At 53.4% G+C, this 18,494-nt stretch overlaps 1 protein-coding gene across 1 annotated transcript in view; it reads right to left on the reverse strand.

Moving 5' to 3' along the window:
• Positions 1 to 2,500: 2,500 nt before the first annotated feature.
• Positions 2,501 to 18,494, reverse strand: part of OPHN1 (oligophrenin 1) — a 94,815-nt gene continuing 78,821 nt past the window's right edge. Inside the window, 6 exon segments of the mRNA XM_038748273.1 lie at positions 2,501 to 4,070; positions 7,291 to 7,341; positions 7,473 to 7,523; positions 8,361 to 8,526; positions 9,675 to 9,980; positions 13,676 to 13,832. Coding sequence (XP_038604201.1) covers positions 7,299 to 7,341; positions 7,473 to 7,523; positions 8,361 to 8,526; positions 9,675 to 9,980; positions 13,676 to 13,832 — 723 coding nt within the window. The 3' untranslated portion in view covers positions 2,501 to 4,070; positions 7,291 to 7,298.

Consider the following 18,494-nt stretch of genomic DNA (forward strand, 5'->3'; position numbering starts at 1 on the left):
AGAGGGTACAGGGACTGTGTCCGATCTGATTGTTGTAACTTCCTCAGTGCTGGGCACGCAAGTGCTGTCAATTTTATAACTAGTTCTCTGACTCAGTTTCCACATGGGGCTCACATTCCTAATCCTCATTTTACAGATGAGGTAACTGAGGCACAGAGAAGTGAAGCAATTTGCCCGAGGTCACACAACAAACAGCTGGCTGAGCCAGATTGAGAGATGAGGTCTTCCTGGGCTCTAGCCACTAGGCCACACTACTTCTCTGACCAGCCGAGCCACCCCCCTTTCAGGGCTGTGGGGCCAGAATGGCCCAAGAACGGAAGGTCACAGAGAGGTGGTCACTTCCGACCATCTGATCGGAGAAGCAGCGTGGCTCAATGGAAAGAGCCCGGGCTTTGGAGTCCGAGGTCATGGGTTCAAATCGCGCCTCTGCCAATTGTCAGCTGTGACTTTGGGCAAGTCACTTCACTTCTCTGTGCCTCAGTTGCCTCACCTGTAAAATGGGGGATTAAGACTGTAAGCCCCCCGTGGGACAACTTGATCACCTTGTAACCTCCCCGGTGCTTAGAACAGTGTTTTGCACATAGTAAGTGCTTAATATATGCCATTATTATTATTATTATTATTATCTGATCACTGGCTGGCCGCCTGCCTCCAGTAGGCCCCTTTGCCCCTAAATGCAGCCTCCTATGGAGGTCTCTTCCCCCCAAGATCTTCCCTGGAAACAGAATATCATATATCAGACCACCCGCTATTACTCTGGTTCGTACTTTCTCCATTCCTCCGCTGCCCTCCAGCCATTTGACTCCAGTAATAACGGGGGCTTTCTTTATGCCAAGCACTGTGCAAAGCATTAGGGTAGACCCTAGACAATCAGATCGGACTCAGTTCCTGCCCCACACGGGGCTCACAATCTAAAAAGAAGGGACGACATATATCCTGATTTTACAGATGAGGAAGCTGAGGCACAGGGAGGTCAAGTTACTTGCCCAAGGTCACTCAGCAGACAAGTGAAGGAGCCAGGATTACAACCCAGACCCACGGGCTCTTTCCCCTGGGTCCCGTGGCTTTTCACAGTGCTTCAGTGTCCCAGCCCCCGTGGTGCCTTGGCACTGCTCCTCTCTGGTGTTGAGGGGGGTCCTTACCCCCCACATTGAGGCTGGGTGTACACGTTTCCCCACATCAGTTTGGAGTAGGGGACCCCCACTCCCTCTACTTTAATAATGACAGGTATTGAGCACCCCTGGGGTGCTGGGCTCTCTACTGCACACGAGGAAAGGGCAAAATAAAGGAATGACCTCTTCCCTAGCCAAAAGGAGTTTCCACTCTAATGGGGAAAGACTAGCAAAGAAACACTGAGCATCCATTTCTCAGGTTGGTGAGGTTGGCACCAAGCCCAGCTGGGGAAATATGGACACCGAGTGAGTGGAGACCCCATTTCTTGGCCAGACCCTCCCTTAGCAGATTGAGCAGAGAGATTTTTAAGTCATGTGGGCTCTTGCTCCTGGGAACTGGAGTGTGGATAGGCCGGGTACCCCGATATTTCCCATCCATCAGGATCAAGGACTGGAACAGGGATTTTCCCTGCAATATCCTGCCTCTTCTGACACTAGCAAGTCCTCTCCTCTTTTGGAGACAGGAGGTCAGATCCAACCCTCCCCTCATCCTGGCTCCCACGATGACACGTTCGCCCGGTCCGGGAGAGTCCTTCCTCCGTGCCCTTCCCTGAACCGTGAGATGAAGCAATCGGAGAGAAGGACTGGGTAGGAAGTAGAGGGGCAGGATGGGAAGAAGTGAGAGAATCTTGGCCATCTTGAGGCGAGGGGCTGTGAGGTTTGTTTGGGTGAGCAAGACATGGGGATACCTCGTGTTGTGGACCCTGGGTGGATGGAGGGCACAGCATTAGAGAGAGGATCCCTGCAGGTTTGGAGTCTAGCGGCCCGGATTCTGGAGGAGCGATTATCCTACCCCTGAGCGGGAAGAAAAACGGGAGCCCCTGGGTGCCAGAGGGAAATACAGAGGTGGGAACAGTATTTTGTCCCTTTTTGCAGACAGTCCCGGGAGAGGGGTGATGGGCTAGTACCCCATGAGGGGCACAGGCCAGTAAGGAGGACGCCCCAAACCCGCGGTAGAAGAACAAGAAGCACAAAGGACTTTAGGGCCCAGCGGGGGCTGGGCACTCCTCTGATGATTTCCGGCCAGGATTTCAGGCTGAAAACGCCAAGTAGTGTCACCGAATCATCGTCTTCGTCATCATCATAATCGTATCTACCCTTGTGATTATGATTATAATTATTACTGTGGTAGTTGTCAAGCGCTTACTACGTGCTGTGCGCTGGTCTTGATCCGATATAATCAGATCAAACCTGGTCCCTGTCTTATAAGTGTAAGAGGGAGGGAGAGCGGGTATTTCACCCCCATTTTACAGATGAGGAAACTGAGGTGGCCCAGAGAAGCGATTTGCCCGGCAGGCAAGCGGCAGAGCCAGGACTAGAACGGAGGCTACTGTGCTCTAGCCACTTAGGCCACGCTGCCTTTTAGAGTGTCCTTCTCTTCATCTTCCTCCCTCTGCCCAGGCCTTGCTCAGCTGAGAGTGGGTGTCCCCCAGCAGGTGAAGGTGGGCTCCCTTGGTGACCCCAATGGGGTGGTGGGGCAGGGCTGGGTTGGAGAAGAGCGCCGTGGCTGGGGAGACTAATGGGGAAGGGACCGGCCCTGCCCCTCCTCACTAGGAGGCCGAGGCCTGGACTCATCTCGGGGTCATGTTGGAGGCTGCGGTCACCTGGAGGACCTCGGCATTGGTCACGGGGGTGGCAGCGGCTAGCTGTCCTGAGGACCGAACTCTTCCTCCCCTCTTCCATTTTCGCCTCTCCTCCTCCGCCCCATCTTTATCCCCTCCTCCTTTTCCATAGAGAAGAGGGGCGGGAAACAGCCCTGGGACTCCTCGGAAATGGCTATCACGTAAATCCATTGGAATGACTGCTCCAGGTTTGAAGTTACTGGTCCGAATGAGTAGCCGGCCTTGTGGGAGGGCCCGGGATTCAAACATTCTTCCAGTTGTATGTCCTCCAACATGTGCCCTTACCAAACATGCTCCCATCTGGCACGTGCTCCCAAATGAGTTCCCTCTCCGCTTGTGCTCCCCAATCCCGGCCAGGCCCCAGTGTCTCCCCGCCCTCCCTCTCTCCTCGCTTCATGGCTAAGGAGTCTCCAGCCTCGGTGGCAGCTGTCCCAGCCTGCCAGCACCTTCTAAATATTTCCCAATTTCTCGTTCTCCCCTGGTCCCGCAGGAAGCGAGGCCGAGACAGCTGGATCTGGTCACGTGAGGGAGTCCCGGGCCCAACTGGTTCCACACCCGCCCGGGCAATGGGAGAGCTAAAAGCCACATGGGCGAGGGAGCCTGGGAGGGGACTCGTCCCCGCCTGCAGGTCAGCTTGGCTCCCACGGGTCCATCTGCTCCTGAACGGGCTCCCGCAGTGCTCGTACTCCCCAGAGGCCCAAGGGCCATGGGTCCAGAGCAGAAAGCGTCTTGTGGAAGCCCACGGCCAGGGGAAGGCTTCCCGGGAGAGGGGCTGGGCAGGGCTGGACAGGGTGTGGCTTTAATCCAGGCACAGCTGGGGTCTCTCATGTCCCTTCACATGAAATGAGAGCTCTCTGAGCTCCCCCATGTCCATCTGGGCTTCCCCGAGGAGGGCCAGGTCGGTGCAAAGTTCTGAATCCATCCAAACAGAGGCGTCCACCTCCGCGGGGGCCTGGCCGATCTCCTAGGGCGCTCAGAGAGGTGGGCGAGCGGGCAGACCATCGAAGCCCGGCTCTGGGGGTCTCTTCTTGGTCCATCCCGGGGCCGAGAGCCCACCAGTCCTCACAGAAGCCACGTCGTCGTTCTGCGGGCTTGCGGGATGACTGCTGGGGCCGGAGGAGGGAGGGAGGACTTGGGGGTCTTGGGAGGGTCCCGGACCCCGGCTGCCGCTGCCACATCCCACAGGCGGCGGGGGTCCCGGGGAGCAGGTCGGCCGGGAGGCCCTTCGGGAAGCAGGAAGGAGGCTCCTGGGCCAGCCAGGATCCGGGGGTCACGCCTGCAGGGGGAGAACAGCCCACCATCATCATCACCAAGGGTATTTATTGGGCGCTTACTTCGTGCAGAGCACTGTGCTAAGTCAGAGGGACCTGGGTTCGAATCCCAGCTCTACCACCTGCCTGCTGTGTGACCTTGGGCAAGTCATTTCACTTCTCTGTGTCTCAGTTCCCTCACCTGTAAAATGGGGATTGAGACTGGGAGCCCTGTGTGGGACAGGGGCTGTGTCCAATCCAATCATCTTCTAGCTACCCTAGCGCTTAGTACAGTGCCCAGCACATAGTAAGCACTTAACAAATACAACTATAATTATTTTTATTGCTATTGTTATTATTATTAAGCAGTTGAGAGAATTCAATACAGAGTGGGCAGGTGCTTTCTACTAAGTAGGCCAACCCACCGTCCAGCTGAGAGCGAGAAGGTGGCCAGTTGACCCCGACTCAGACCGCGGACCCTGAGTCAGAGCGGAGCTCCAACTTGGAACTGAGCTCCGAATCACACTGGGGACCCCAACTCTGTCCGGAGCCTTGAATCAGCCCAGGGACCCCCAACTCAGGCCTCAACTTGGACTGGGGCCCTGGGATAATAATAATAATAATAATAATAATAATAATAATAATAATAATAATAATAATAATAATGGCATTTATTAAACACTTATTATGGGCCAGGCAATATTCTTGGTACTGGGGTGTGTATAAGATAATCAGGTTGGACACAGTCCCTGACCACATGGGGCTCACAGTCTTAATCCCCATTTTACAGATGAGGTAACTGAGGTCCAGTGAAGTGAGTGACTTGCCCAAGGTCACACAGCAGATTAGAACCCACGACCTTCTGACTCCAAAGTCCGGGCTGTATCTACTATGCCATGCTGCTTCTCTACCAAGAAGCAAGTCCTCCCGTCCCACCAAAGCCCTGGGGTCCCTGTGGAAGTCTTCGGTTTCCCCACCTACTATTGGGGAGTGGGGAAAGGGGGTTCGTCCATCTGGGTCCACCAGGACAACCCAGGATCCAAGCGCCTGAATCCCACACTCAGGTTTAACCCCCCAAATTTCCCACCCTTCCCACAACCAATACTGGAAACAGTGGCTCAATCAATAACATTGATTACCCACCGTACGCAGATTGAAAACTCAAGAGAGCACAATTGTGCTAGTAGACACAATCCCTACCTTTAGGAAGCTGACAGACTACTGTGTGCACAGCACTGTACTAAGCACATGGGAAAGTACAGTAGTTAGTAGACACAACTCTGGCCCTCAAGAAGGTTACAATCTGTTGTGTGCAGAGCACTGGACCGAACACTTGGGAGAGTAGAAGAGTTAATAGACATGATCCCTGCCCTTAAGGAACTTAAAGTCTGCTATGTGCAGAGCACTGTACTGAGCGCTCAGGAGAGGTATCCAAGGCCACCAACTGTCTGTGTCTCAAAACTTAGGCTGACTTTTCCCCATCGCTAGGAGTTGCCAATTTCAGAACAGGCCCGTCTGGTATCGTTTGAGCCAAGACTCTAGGGACGGGCCAGACCTGAAGAATCTTTGCGGCTGAAGCAGCAGAGATTCTCCAGTTGGTCTGGAAACCCGGATGTCTGCCTATAACTGCACTTAGTACAGTGCTCTGCACACAATAAGCGCTCAATAAATATAATGAATGAATGCCAAGACAGGAAGCGAGGACCTTGACGGGCTAAAGTGGTGACCACTGGGAAACTGGTCCAGGGAAGGAGAGCTATCAAGTACTGGGCTAGGAATCACTTATTCCCGCCCTCTTTGCAAACTCTAGCTAGAAATCAATAACGATAATAATAGTTGTGGTGTCTCAAGCGCTTACTGTGCGCCAACCACTGTTCTAAGCGCTGGGGTAGATACGAGGTAATCAGGTTGGACACAGTCCCTGTCCCCCATGTCTTAATCCCCATTTTACAGATGAGGCAATTAAGTGACTTGCCCAGGGTCACATAGCAGTCACGTAGCAGAGCCGGGATTAGAACCCACGACCTCTGACCCCCAGGCCTGTGCTCTCACGCTCTCGATCCCCATTTTCCAGATGAGGGAACTGAGGCACAGAGAAGTTCAGTGGCTGGCCCAAGGTCACGCAGCAGACATGCGACAGTCCCAGGATTAGAACCTCTGACTCTCAGGCCTGTGCTCTTTCCACTAGGCACAGCGCCGGTGGCTCGGGGGGAGCGATCGTACACGTCTGACTGAGTTTGTGTCAGGAAGAAATGAAGAGCTAGTATTTTTTTTCTCTAAAGGGTCACTGCTCGCAGAAATCCAAAGGATCCCTCAACGTCCCCTTGCTTCCCTGCCCCGTACAGTCCGGCCGAAAGAGGGGCGTGACAAGAGGAGAGTAGAATCAGTAGTCACCAACCCTGCCCTCGTGATCTTCTTTCCCGCAGGCTGGGCTGGGGTGGGAAGGCAGGCTGCTAATGCTGACTCGGCCCTGTCACTGTAGACCGTCCTCTCTGTCTCACAACCCTGGAACCTTGGCATTATCCTCAATCCGTCTCTCTTTCAACCCACAGATTCAATGTCACCAATTCCTGTCAGCTCAACCTTCATAATCCCGCTAAAATCCATCCTTTCCTCTCCATCCAAACCGCTACCACGTTGATCCGAACACTTCTCCTATCCTGCCTTCGCTACTGCATCTGCCTCTTGTCTCTCCCACTCCAGTCCATATTCCGCCCTGCTGTCTGGATCATTTTTCTACACAAACGTTCGGTCCACGTCTCGCTGTTTCTCAAGTGCCTCCAGCGGGTGCCCATCCACCTCCGTGTCGAACAAAAACTCCTTACTTTCGGCTTTAAAGCACTTCATCTGTCCGCCCCCTCCCATCTTACCTCACTTATTTTCCACTCCAGCCCAGCCCGCCTGCTTCGCTCCTCCAAGAGGTCTTCTCCATCTAAGCCCTCATTTCCTCTTCTCCCTCTCCCTCTTGCGTCGCCCTTCCACTTGGATTTCATCCCACCCTCAGCCCCACGCCCCCTATGTAAGTATCCATAATTTATTTATTTCTGTGAGCATCGGTCTTCCCCTCTAGACTGGAAGCTCATTATGGGCTGGGAAAGTGTCTACCAACTTTGTTGCACCGTACTGTCCCAAGCGCTTAGTACAATACCCCGCACACAGTAAGTGCTCGATTAAATACCACTGACTGAATTGGGGGTCTCGCAGCCTGGACCCTCGGGCCGGAGGCTCAGGGGGAGGAACGCTTACCTTTCGTCTCAACTCTCGTCTCCGGGAAGTCTGCCTTGGGCGGGCGAGGGGCTGCAGGGGGAGAGAAAAGCCATGAGGGTATGGGGGTCTCAAAGACGGGAGGAGGGGGCACCGGAAAGCCCCCCACCCAATGGAAACAGGCCCAGAAAAGCAGGGCACCCCTGACCACGGGTGCCTCTTACCTCCCAGGCTTTCGTGACGCTGTCTCGAAGAACTTGGTCCTGGAGGCCACCCTGGAATAATAATAATAATGGTATTTGTAAAGCTCTTACTATGTGCCAGGCACTGTACTAAGCACTGGGGTGGATACATGCAAATGGAGTTGGACACAGTCCCTGTCCCACGTGGGGCTCACGGTTTTCATCCCCATTTTCCAGAGGAGGGAACTGAAGCACAGAGAAGTGAAGTGACTTGCCCAAGGACACACAGCAGACAAGTGGCGGAGCCGGAATTGGAACCCATGACCTTCTGAGTTCCAGGCCCAGGCTCTAGCCACTAGGCCATGCTGCTTCTCTGGAAGAGGTGCAAGCCAGACTGTGACCAGCCGAGGGGCTGTGGTTGGGGCCTGGGGGCCGGGGTGGGGTTCTGGGGGATTCATTCAATCGTATTTATTGAGCGCTTATTGTGTGCAGAGCACTGTACTAAGCGCTTGGGAGAGGACAATACAACAATAAACAGACACACCAGACCATTACCCCAAGGTGGCCCGGGACTTCAGGCTCAGCATCTGTGCTCCCGTGGACCCTGGGCTGGACAATGTCCAGCTGTGACAGATGTCTGAGTCCAGCTTCCATCTGTCCGCAGCCCCCGCACCCTCTTGGGCCCCGGGGGAGGACTGGGGCCAGCCGTTACTAGTGCCGAGCTGGGGCAGGGGGTGGCCGGCTCCGACCAGTGTCCGTGTACAATTTCCACCTGCAGCCCTAGCCACCCCCATGAGGCCCAGGAGGATGGACAGTGGCCAGCCGGGACCAATCCCCGTGTCCAGCCCTCTGCCCGGCCTGCCCCGTGGGCCCACAGCAGCCGGCTGGAAACACGCGGGGCAGGGACCCGGGGAAGATCCCCCTACTCACACGGACGGCGGGATGCCCTCGGTGCCCCCGGCCGTCGGCTCTGGCCTCTGCTCCAGCCTCTGGGGAACGAGGGTCCGGGCAGGAGGGTCAGGGGGCCTCATGGGGGGGCGGGTGAGGGCCGGTCTGTCCCCCGGGGAGCGCAGTCGACCGGCAGCATCAGCGTCACCTGCAAGTGGGAGACCCCAGGCCCCGGGGAATTAACCGGATGGACACGACGGTGGCCACCCACCCCGTCATAGGGGGCACAACAGTCGGGGGAGACCCTGGGCCTTGGGGAGTGACAAGACGGAGACAGTGACCTCTCCTCCCCGTTACAGCAGGCACAGCAGAAGGCTAGGGTGGGGAGAGGGGGGACAGACGGTCACACCAAGGACTTATTGATTTATTTCTATCCACCCTCATTGCTTGTCCAAACATGTCCTTGCCCCCTTTACCCATATGTCATTTTTGTGTCCGCCTCCTCCGCTAGTCGGCTAGCTAGTGCTCCTCAAGCGGGACACTGTCAACTCCTTGAGGGTGCTCACAGTAGACTGGACGCTTCTGGAGGGCAGGGATCGTGTCTACTAACTCTAGGGTCCTAGCCCTCATGCTCAGCACAGTGCTTGGCACATAGTAGACTGTCAGCTCCTTGAGGCCAGGGACCGCATTTTCCAATTCCACTGTCCTCTCCCAAGCGCTCCGTCCAGTGCTCTGCCCATGGGAGACAATAAATTCTATCGACAGATCATCTGTTTCCTCCATTAGGCCGTAGGCTCCTTGAGAGCGGTTACGACGTTAGAAAAGCAGCGTGGACCTGATCTCGGTCCTGGGTTCTAATCCCGCTCTGCCACGTGTCTGCTTTGTGACCTGGGATCAGCCACTTCACTTCTCCGTGACCTCTGCTGTAAAATAGGGGTGAAGACCGTGAGCCCCACGTGGGATAGGGACTGTGTCCAACCTCTACTCCAGCGCTTAGCACAGTGCTTGGCACATAGTAAGCGCTTAACAAATACCACAATTATTATTTTATCCTTATGTGATTTGTATGATCTTGAACTTTCCCACTGGCTCCCAACAGCGCCAGCTGTGTCTACTGCAATTCTGCCCAGCTGCTGCCCTGCCCCGAAGGTGGGGGTCCATCTCGGACACACGGTGGTCGTCTCCTGTCCTGGTCTACTTCTCATTCATTCAGTCGTATTTATTAAGCGCTTACTGTGTGCTGAGAACTGTACTAAGCGCTTGGGACAGTGCTGCACTGTGCTAAGCGCTTCTCCCCAGTGTGGGGCAGCCCAGGGTGAGGGCAACCGGCGAGGCTGGGTTGGGGGCCGTACTCACCCTCTTTGCTGTGGGCCAGGGGCCTGGGGGCGGGCCTCTTTATGTGGAGGGAGGGGATCCTGGGGGGCTCCGTCCCCAGGCCGTTTGGTGCTCTGGTTGGGGGCGGCCTGATGGCTCCTTCGGGCAACCTCGGCCCCGGCCTCTGCTCCGGGCTCTGCTCCGGGTGGGCTTCGTGGGCGGGCCGGCTCGGGGACCGTCCCCTGGGGTCCCCCTCCCGGGGCCTCGGGCCAGGCGGCTGCTTCTGGGGCCTGGGTGGCTCCAGGCTGCCGGAGAGGCTGCCGTTCACCGTCCGATGATGGTGGTCCCCTGGGAAAGGGAGGAGGAGAGTCACGTACCAGATGACCAGCTCTTCCAGGGCAGGGATTGTGGCTACCAACTCCACGGTCCTCTCTCCGGGGTTCAGTACAGTGCTCTGAACATAGTGGACTGTCAGCTCTTTGAGGGCAGGGTTCCCGTCCACTAACCCTCCCCCAACATCGCCCCGACTAGCTACTTCGCTCTACCAGCGTGGCTCAGTGGAAAGAGCCCGGGCTTAGGAGTCAGAGGTCATGGGTTCAAATCCCAGCTCCGTTGATTGTCAGCTGTGTGACCTTGGGCAGTCACTTAACTTCTCAGGGCCTCAGTGACCTCCTCTGTAAAATGGGGGTGAAGACTGTGAGCCCCACGTGGGACAACCCGATTACCTTGCAGCCTCCCCAGCGTTTAGAACAAACAGTGCTTTGCACATAGTAGGCGCTTAACAAATGCCATCATCATTATTATTATTATTATCTCCCTTCCCACCCCACAGCGCTTGTGTATATATGCACGATCTATAATTCTATTTATTTATATCAATGCCTGTTAACTTGTTTTGATGTGCACATACATCTATACTTCTATTTATTTATATCGATGCTGTTGATGGCCGTTGACTTGCTCTGATGTCTGTCTCCCCGCTTCTAGACTGTGGGCAGGGATTGTCTCTGCTGCTGAATTGGACTTTCCAAGTGCTTAGTACAGTGCTGTGCACATAGTAAGTGCTCAGTAAATATAATTGAATGAATGAATACTAACTCTATTGTCCTCCCAGAAGCGCTCAGCCCAGTGCTCTGCACAAAGTAGACTATCAGCTCCTCGAGGGCAGGGATCATGTCTACTAATGCTACTGACCTCTTCCAGGTAATCATTACAGTGCTCGATGCACAACAGACTGTAACAGGTTGTGGCTGGGCCTTCCTCTAGAAGGGCTGATAATAATAATAATGATGGCATTTATTAAGCACTTACTATGTGCAAAGCACTGTTCTAAGCGCTGGGAAGGTTACAAGGTGATCAGGTTGTCCCACGGGGGGCTCACGGTCTTAATTCCCATTTTCCAGATGAGGTAACTGCGGCTCAGAGAAGTGAAATGACTTGCCCAAAGTCACACAGCTGACAATTGGTGGAGCCGGGATTTGAACCCATGACCTCTGACTCCAAAGCCCGGGCTCCTTCCACTGAGCCACGCTGCTGATCTGTCGCATCCCCCCAGCTTGCGGGGTTGCTACACCAAACTCGTCCAAGCGCTCGTCACAGCCTCTTCGCTGAGCTCCCTGCCTCCAGCCTCTCTCCACTCCAGCCCTCATTTCAGTCCGCTGCCCGGATTGTTTTTCTACCAAACCGTTCAGTCCACTCCTCAAGACTCTCCGGTGGTTGTCCATCCACCTCTGCGTCAAACAGAAACTTTATCCTTCGGCTTTAAATCACTCTAACACCTTGCCCGCTCCTCCCTGATCTACTCCAGTTCGGTCTGTACACTCTGCTCCTCTAACTCCAACCTGCTCAACCCGCTTGTCTATCTTGCCGCCGACCCCTTGCCAGTCTCCCCACCTTCAAAGCCATCCTAAAATCACATCTCCTTCAGTAAACCTCCCCTGACTGAGCCCTTATTTCCACTCCCCTTACTCCCTCCTTTCCGCATTATGTATGTACTTAGATCTTTCCCCTTGGAAAGCTTGGATTTGCCTCCATCCTCAGCGTCACAACACGCATCCATAATTTATTTATATTAGTGCCTGTTTCCCCATCTAGACCATGAGCTCCAACTGTGATCCGCCCAGAAGGAGGGCTGATGCAGACCAGAAGCCTGATCCAAACCAGAGCAGAGGCTGGGATCGGGATGCTCAATCCGGTTCGGATCAGAGGCCGGATCTGGCCGGGAGCGGGGGTCCTGGCAGCAACTGTCAGCCAGATGTTCTTGGTCGGGACGGTGAGCCAGTGCTCATGAAATGCAATTTTGAACACAGCTGGCCCCCTGGGGTCTCCCTGGGCACCCCCTCTTTCTCCTCTTCACTCTCCCTGCCATCCTCTTCCTCCTTTGAACTCCTCCACATTCTCCTCCTCCCCCTCCTCTTCCTTCTTCTCCCTCCCCCTCATCCTTCTCGGTCTCCTCCTCTTCCCCCTCCTCTCTCCTCCCCATTATCCTCCTCCTCTTCCTTCCCCCACTTCTCCTCTTCCTCCTTCTCCTCCTCCTCTCCCCTCCTTCCCATTGTCATCCTCCTCTTCCTTCCCCCACTCCTCCTCTTCCTTCTCCTTCCCCCTTCTTCCTTCCCTTCTTCTTCTTCCTCTTCCTCCTCTCCCCATCTCTTCCTCTTCCTTCCCCCCACCCCCGCCCCTTCCCACTCCTCCTCCTCCCGGTTGCCGTGGCCATTGCATTCTTGGCCAAGGAGCGGGGTTTGATGCCAAGGAAGGGTTTTGCTCCCCTGGAGCTGGGGCCAGTCCCGAAGCAGAGACAGGCAGGGTGGGACGGACCAGTCTTCACAGCACCTGGGGTGACCGATCTGGTCACCACGCAGGTTGGGCTGTCCACCTGGCCTGCGAGGGGGCTGGCGGGTGCTGGGAGGTCACAGTGACCCTTAGGTAGCCAGGCCTGGCCCTCCAAACCCCACTTTAATCCATCAATGGGATTTAGTGAGCACTTTCTGGGGCAGACAAATGTTCTGAGCACTTGGGAGAGGACAATATTATAGAGGTGGCAGAGGTGTACCTCACCCTTGAGGAGCTGACAGTCTACTGGTATTTATCAAGTGCTCACTCTGTGCAGAGCGTTGGTAAGCACTTGGGAGAGAACAGTATAACAGAATTAGCAGATACGTTCCCTGCCCTTCATGAGCTCACAGTCTAGACAGGGAGACGGATGCAAATATAAATAAATTATGGGCGCAGCCGTATGGTGCTGAGGATGGAGGAAACTCCAAGCTTTCAAAGGGGAAAGATCCAAGTATGTACGTAATGCAGAAAGGACGGAGTAAAGGGAGTGGAAATGAGGGCTCGGTCAGGGGAGTCTTCCTGGAGGAGATGTGATTTTAGGATGGCTCTGAAGGAGGGGAGACAGGTGATCTGTCTGGTGTGAAGGGAGAGGGAGGGAATTCCAGGCCAAAGGCAGGACGTGGGCAAGGGGGGGGGCGGCGAGAAAGACGAGCGGGTTGAGTGGGTTGGAGTTAGAGGAGCAGAGTGTACAGGCCGAACTGGAGTAGATCAGGGAGGAGTGGGCAAGGTGTTAGAGGCTTTAAAGCGAAGGATAGGAGTTTCTGTTTGACGCAGAGGTGGATGGACAACCACCGGAGGGTCTTGAGGAGTGGGGAGAGGTGGACTGAATGGTTTGGTAGAAAAACGATCCGGGCAGCAGACTGAAATGAGGGCTGGAGTGGAGAGAGGCTGGAGGCAGGGAGCTCAGCGAAGAGGCTGTGATGAGCGCTTGGATGAGTTTGGTGTAGCAACCCTGCAAGCTGAGGGGATGGGACAGACACAACCCGTGCCCCACCCCCTCTCCCCACATCCCATCCTTCACCCACCCCATTCTCCCACAAGTTTACATTCATGCACCTCCCACCCCCTCGCCTCCATAGCCCAATCTCTGCTTTCCCTGCCGGCACTCGCCCCATCCCATCCCACCCACCTCTTTCCAACTCCCCCACCCCCATCTGCAGGATAGCAGGGCCAAGGCGGGCTGGGAGTTGGGGGTACGCGTGTGCACTGACCGTGGTTTTGGGCAGCAGGCGCAGGGGGTGGGCAGTAGAATTCGGCCCTTTCCCGCAGGGGCCGCTTGGAGATGGTGATGGGCTTGTGCCTCCGAGCTGAGACCCTAGGGGGAGGAGCCGGCGGGGCCACGTTGTCCTCGGGGGGACCAGAGCAGATCTGAAGGAGGAGAGGGGGGACACCGGAAACCGTTGGCCCGCACCCCAGCCCCGAGAACCGTAACCGCACGTGCGGAACGCTGCTCTAAGCGTTGTGGCAGACACACGGCCATCAGTCCCAGCGGGGCTCACAGTCCCTACTTTACAGATGAGGAAACTGAGGCCCAGAGAAGTGCCCAAAGTTGCACAGCAGACGAGTGGGAGAGTGGGGATGAGAACCCAGGTCTTGCCAATCTAGCCCAGGGCCCTACCTATCTCCATCGCCAGCCTCTCTATCGATCGATCGACCAATCAGTCGTATTGATTGGGGGCTGACTGGCAGAGGACACTTCGAGTGTCTTGCCTGCCATGATCTCACAGTCTAGAAGGGGAGACAGACAGTCACAGAAATAAAGATCCAGCTGCTTGGACTTCTCCTCTTCCCTTCCCCTTCCCAACCTCTTCCCTCCCCTCTTCTGCCTGGCCCAAGGCAGACACCAAGCAGAGCCACCTGGAAAACAATCCCCCAGCACAGAATAATTATTGTGGCACTTGTTAAGCCATTCTAAGTGGCCAAGGACTGCGCTGTATGCTGGGGTTGGGATCATGTCTCTTCACTCTCTTGTCTCTTCACCCCACTTACCCAAGGTCACACAGCAGAAGAGTGATGGAGCCAGGATTAGAACCCAGGTCCAGGCTTTTCCAACTAGATCATACTGCTTTCCAATCAATCAATCAATCAATCGCATTTATTGAGCTCTTACAGTGTGCAGAGCACTGTACTAAGCGCTTGGGAAGTACAAGTTGGCAACATCTAGAGACAGACCCTACCCAACAGTGGGCTCACAGTCTAAAAGAGGGAGACAGAGAACGAAACCAAACATACTAACAAAATAAAATAAATAGAATAGATATGTACAGGTAAAATAAATAAATAAATAGAGTAATAAATATGTACAAACATATATACATATATACAGGTACTGTGGGGAAGGGAAGGAGGTAAGATGGGGAGATGGAGAGGGGGATGAGAGGGAGAGGAAGGAAGGGGCTCAGTCTGGGAAGGCCTCCTGGAGGAGGTGAGCTCTCATTAGGGCCTTGAAGGGAGGAAGAGAGCGAGCTTGGCAGATCCCTATGCAGCAGACAAATGGTAGCAAACCTTGTGACTCCCAGGCCTGTGCCCTAACCCCATGCAGCAGACAAATGGCAGCAAACCTTCTGATTCCCAGGCCCGTGCCCTATCAATCAATCAATCAATCAAATTTATTGAGTGCTTACTGTGTGCAGAGCACTGCACTAAGCGCTTGGGAAATCCACGCTGGCAACATATAGAGACAGTCCCTACCCAGCAGTGGGCTCACAGTCTAAAACGGGGAGACAGAGAACAAAACCAAGCATACTAACAAAATAAAATAGACTAGATATATACAGGTAAAATAAATACATAAATAGAGTAATAAATATGTACAAACATATATACATATATACAGGTGCTGTGGGGAAGAGAAACAGGTAAGATGGGGGGATGGAGAGGGGAACGAGGGGGAGAGGAAGGAAGGGGTTCAGTCTGGGAAGGCCTCCTGGAGGAGGTGAGCTCTCAGTAGGGCCTTGAAGGGAGGAAGAGAATGAGCTTGGCGGATCCCTATGCAGCAGACAAATGGCAGCAAAGCTTGTGACTTCCAGGCACATGCCCTAACCCCATGCAGCAGACAAATGGCAGCAAACCTTCTGACTCCCAGGCCCGAGCCCTATCAAAAAATCAATCAATCAATCGTATTTATTGAGTGCTTACTGTGTGCGGAGCACCGCACTAAGCGCTTGGGAAATCCAAGTTGGCAACATATAGAGACAGTCCCTACCCAACAGTGGGCTCACAGTCTAAAAGGGGGAGACAGAGAACAAAATCAAACATACTAATAAAATAAAATAGACTAGATATGTACAGGTAAAATAAACAAATAAATGAATAAATAGAACAATAAATACGTACAAACATATATACATAATATACAGGTGCTGTGGGGAAGAGAAGGAGGTAAGATGGGGGGATGGAGAGGGGAACGAGGGGGAGAAGAAGGAAGGGGTTCAGTCTGGGAAGGCCTCCTGGAGGAGGTGAGCTCTCAGTAGGGCCTTGAAGGGAGGAAGAGAGCGAGCTTGGCAGACCCATATGCAGCAGACAAATGGCAGCAAACCCTGTGACTCCCAGGCCTGTGCCCTAACCCCATGCAGCAGACAAATGACAACAAACCTTCTGACTCCCAGGCCCGTGCCCTATCAATCAGTCAAATCTATCAATCAATCGTATTTATTGAGTGGTTACTGTGTGCGGAGCACTGCACTAAGCGCTTGGGAAATCCAAGTTGGCAACATCTAGAGACGGTCGCTACCCAACAGTGGGCTCACAGTCTAAAAGGGGGAGACAGAGAACAAAACCAAACATCCTAACAAAATAAAATGAATAGACTAGATATGTACAGGTAAAATAAATAAATAAATAAATCATAGAGTAATAAATATGTAGAAACATATATACATATATACAGGTGCTGTGGGGAAGAGAAGGAGGTAAGATGGGGGGATGGAGAGGGGAACGAGGGGCAGAGTAAGGAAGGGGTTCAGTCTGGGAAGGCCTCCTGGAGGAGGTGAGCTCTCAGTAGGGCCTTGAAGGGAGGAAGAGAGCGAGCTTGGCGGATCCCTATGCAGCAGACAAATGGCAGCAAACCTTGTGACTCCCTGGCCCGTCCCCCAACCCTATGCAGCAGACAAATGGTAGCAAACCTTGGGACACCCAGGCCCGTACCCTAACAATCAATCAATCAATTGTATTTATTGAGTGCTTACTGTGTGCGGAGCACTGCACTAAGCGCTTGGGAAATCCAAGTTGGCAACATATAGAGACGGTCCCTACCCAGCAGTGGGCTCACAGTCTAAAAGGGGGAGACAGAGAACAAAACCAAACATACTAACAAAATAAAATACACTTGATATGTACAGGTAAAATAAATGAATAAATACATAAATAGAGTAATAAATATGTACAAACATATATCCATATATACAGGTGCTGTGCGGAAGAGAAGGAGGTAAGATGGGGGGATGGAGAGGGGAACAAGGGGGAGAGGAAGGAAGGGGTTCAGTCTGGGAAGGCCTCCTGGAGGAGGTGAGCTCCCAGTAGGGCCTTGAAGGGAGGAAGAGAGCGAGCTTGGCGGATCCCTATGCAGCAGATAAATGGCAGCAACGCTTGTGACTCCCTGGCCCGTGCCCTAACCCTATGCAGCAGACAAATGGCTGCAAAGCTTGTGACTCCCAGGCCCGTGCCCTAACCCCATGCAGCAGACAAATGGCAGCAAACCTTCTGACTCCCAGATCCGTGCCCTATCAATCAATCAATCAATCGCATTGAGTGCGTACTGTGTGCGGAGCACTGCACTAAGCGCTTGGGAAATCCAAGTTGGCAACATATAAAGACGGTCCCTACCCAACAGTGGGCTCACAGTCTAAAACGGGGAGACAGACAACAAAACCAAACATACTAACAAAATAAAATAAATAGACTAGATATGTACAGGTAAAATAAATAAATAGAGTAATAAATGTGTACAAACATACATACATATATACAGGTGCTGTGGGGAAGAGAAGGAGGTAAGATGGGGGGATGGAGAGGGGAACGAGGGGGAGAGGAAGGAAGGGGTTCAGTCTGGGAAGGTCTTCTGGAGGAGGTGAGCTCTCAGTAGGGCCTTGAAGGGAGGAAGAGAGCGAGCTTGGCGGATCCCTATGCAGCAGACAAATGGCAGCAAACCTTGTGACTCCCTGGCCTGTCCCCTAACCCCATGCAGCAGACAAATGGCAGCAAACCTTCTGACTCCCAGGCCCGTGCCCTATCAATTAGTAAATCAATCAGTTGTATTTATTGAGTGCTTACTGAGTGCGGAGCACTGCACTAAGTGCTTGGGAAATCCAAGTTGGCAACATATAGAGACAGACCCTACCCAACAGTGGGCTCACAGTCTAGAAGGGGGAGACAGAGAACAAAACCAAACATCCTAACAAAATAAAATGAATAGACTAGATATGTACAGGTAAAATAAATAAATAAATAAATCATAGAGTAATAAATATGTAGAAACATATATACATATATACAGGTGCTGTGGGGAAGAGAAGGAGGTAAGATGGGGGGATGGAGAGGGGAACGAGGGGCAGAGTAAGGAAGGGGTTCAGTCTGGGAAGGCCTCCTGGAGGAGGTGAGCTCTCAGTAGGGCCTCGAAGGGAGGAAGAGAGCGAGCTTGGCGGATCCCTATGCAGCAGACAAATGGCAGCAAACCTTGTGACTACCTGGCCCGTGACCTAACCCTATGCAGCAGACAAACGGCAGCAAAGCTTGTGACTCCCAGGCCCGTGCCGTATCAATCAATCAATCAATCCATAAATCGTATTTATTGAGTGCTTACTGTGTGCAGAGCACTTCACTATGCGCTTGGGAAATCCAAAGGGCAACATATAGAGATGGTCCCTACCCAACAGTGGACTCACAGTCTAAAAGCGGGAGACAGAGAACAAAACCAAACATACTAACAAAATAAAATAAATAGACTAGATATGTACAGGTAAAATGAATAAATAAATAAATAAATAGAGTAATAAATATGTACAAACATATATACATATATACAGGTGCTGT

This window comes from Tachyglossus aculeatus, chromosome 6, assembly GCF_015852505.1.
Source record: "Tachyglossus aculeatus isolate mTacAcu1 chromosome 6, mTacAcu1.pri, whole genome shotgun sequence".
Lineage (NCBI taxonomy): Eukaryota > Metazoa > Chordata > Mammalia > Monotremata > Tachyglossidae > Tachyglossus > Tachyglossus aculeatus.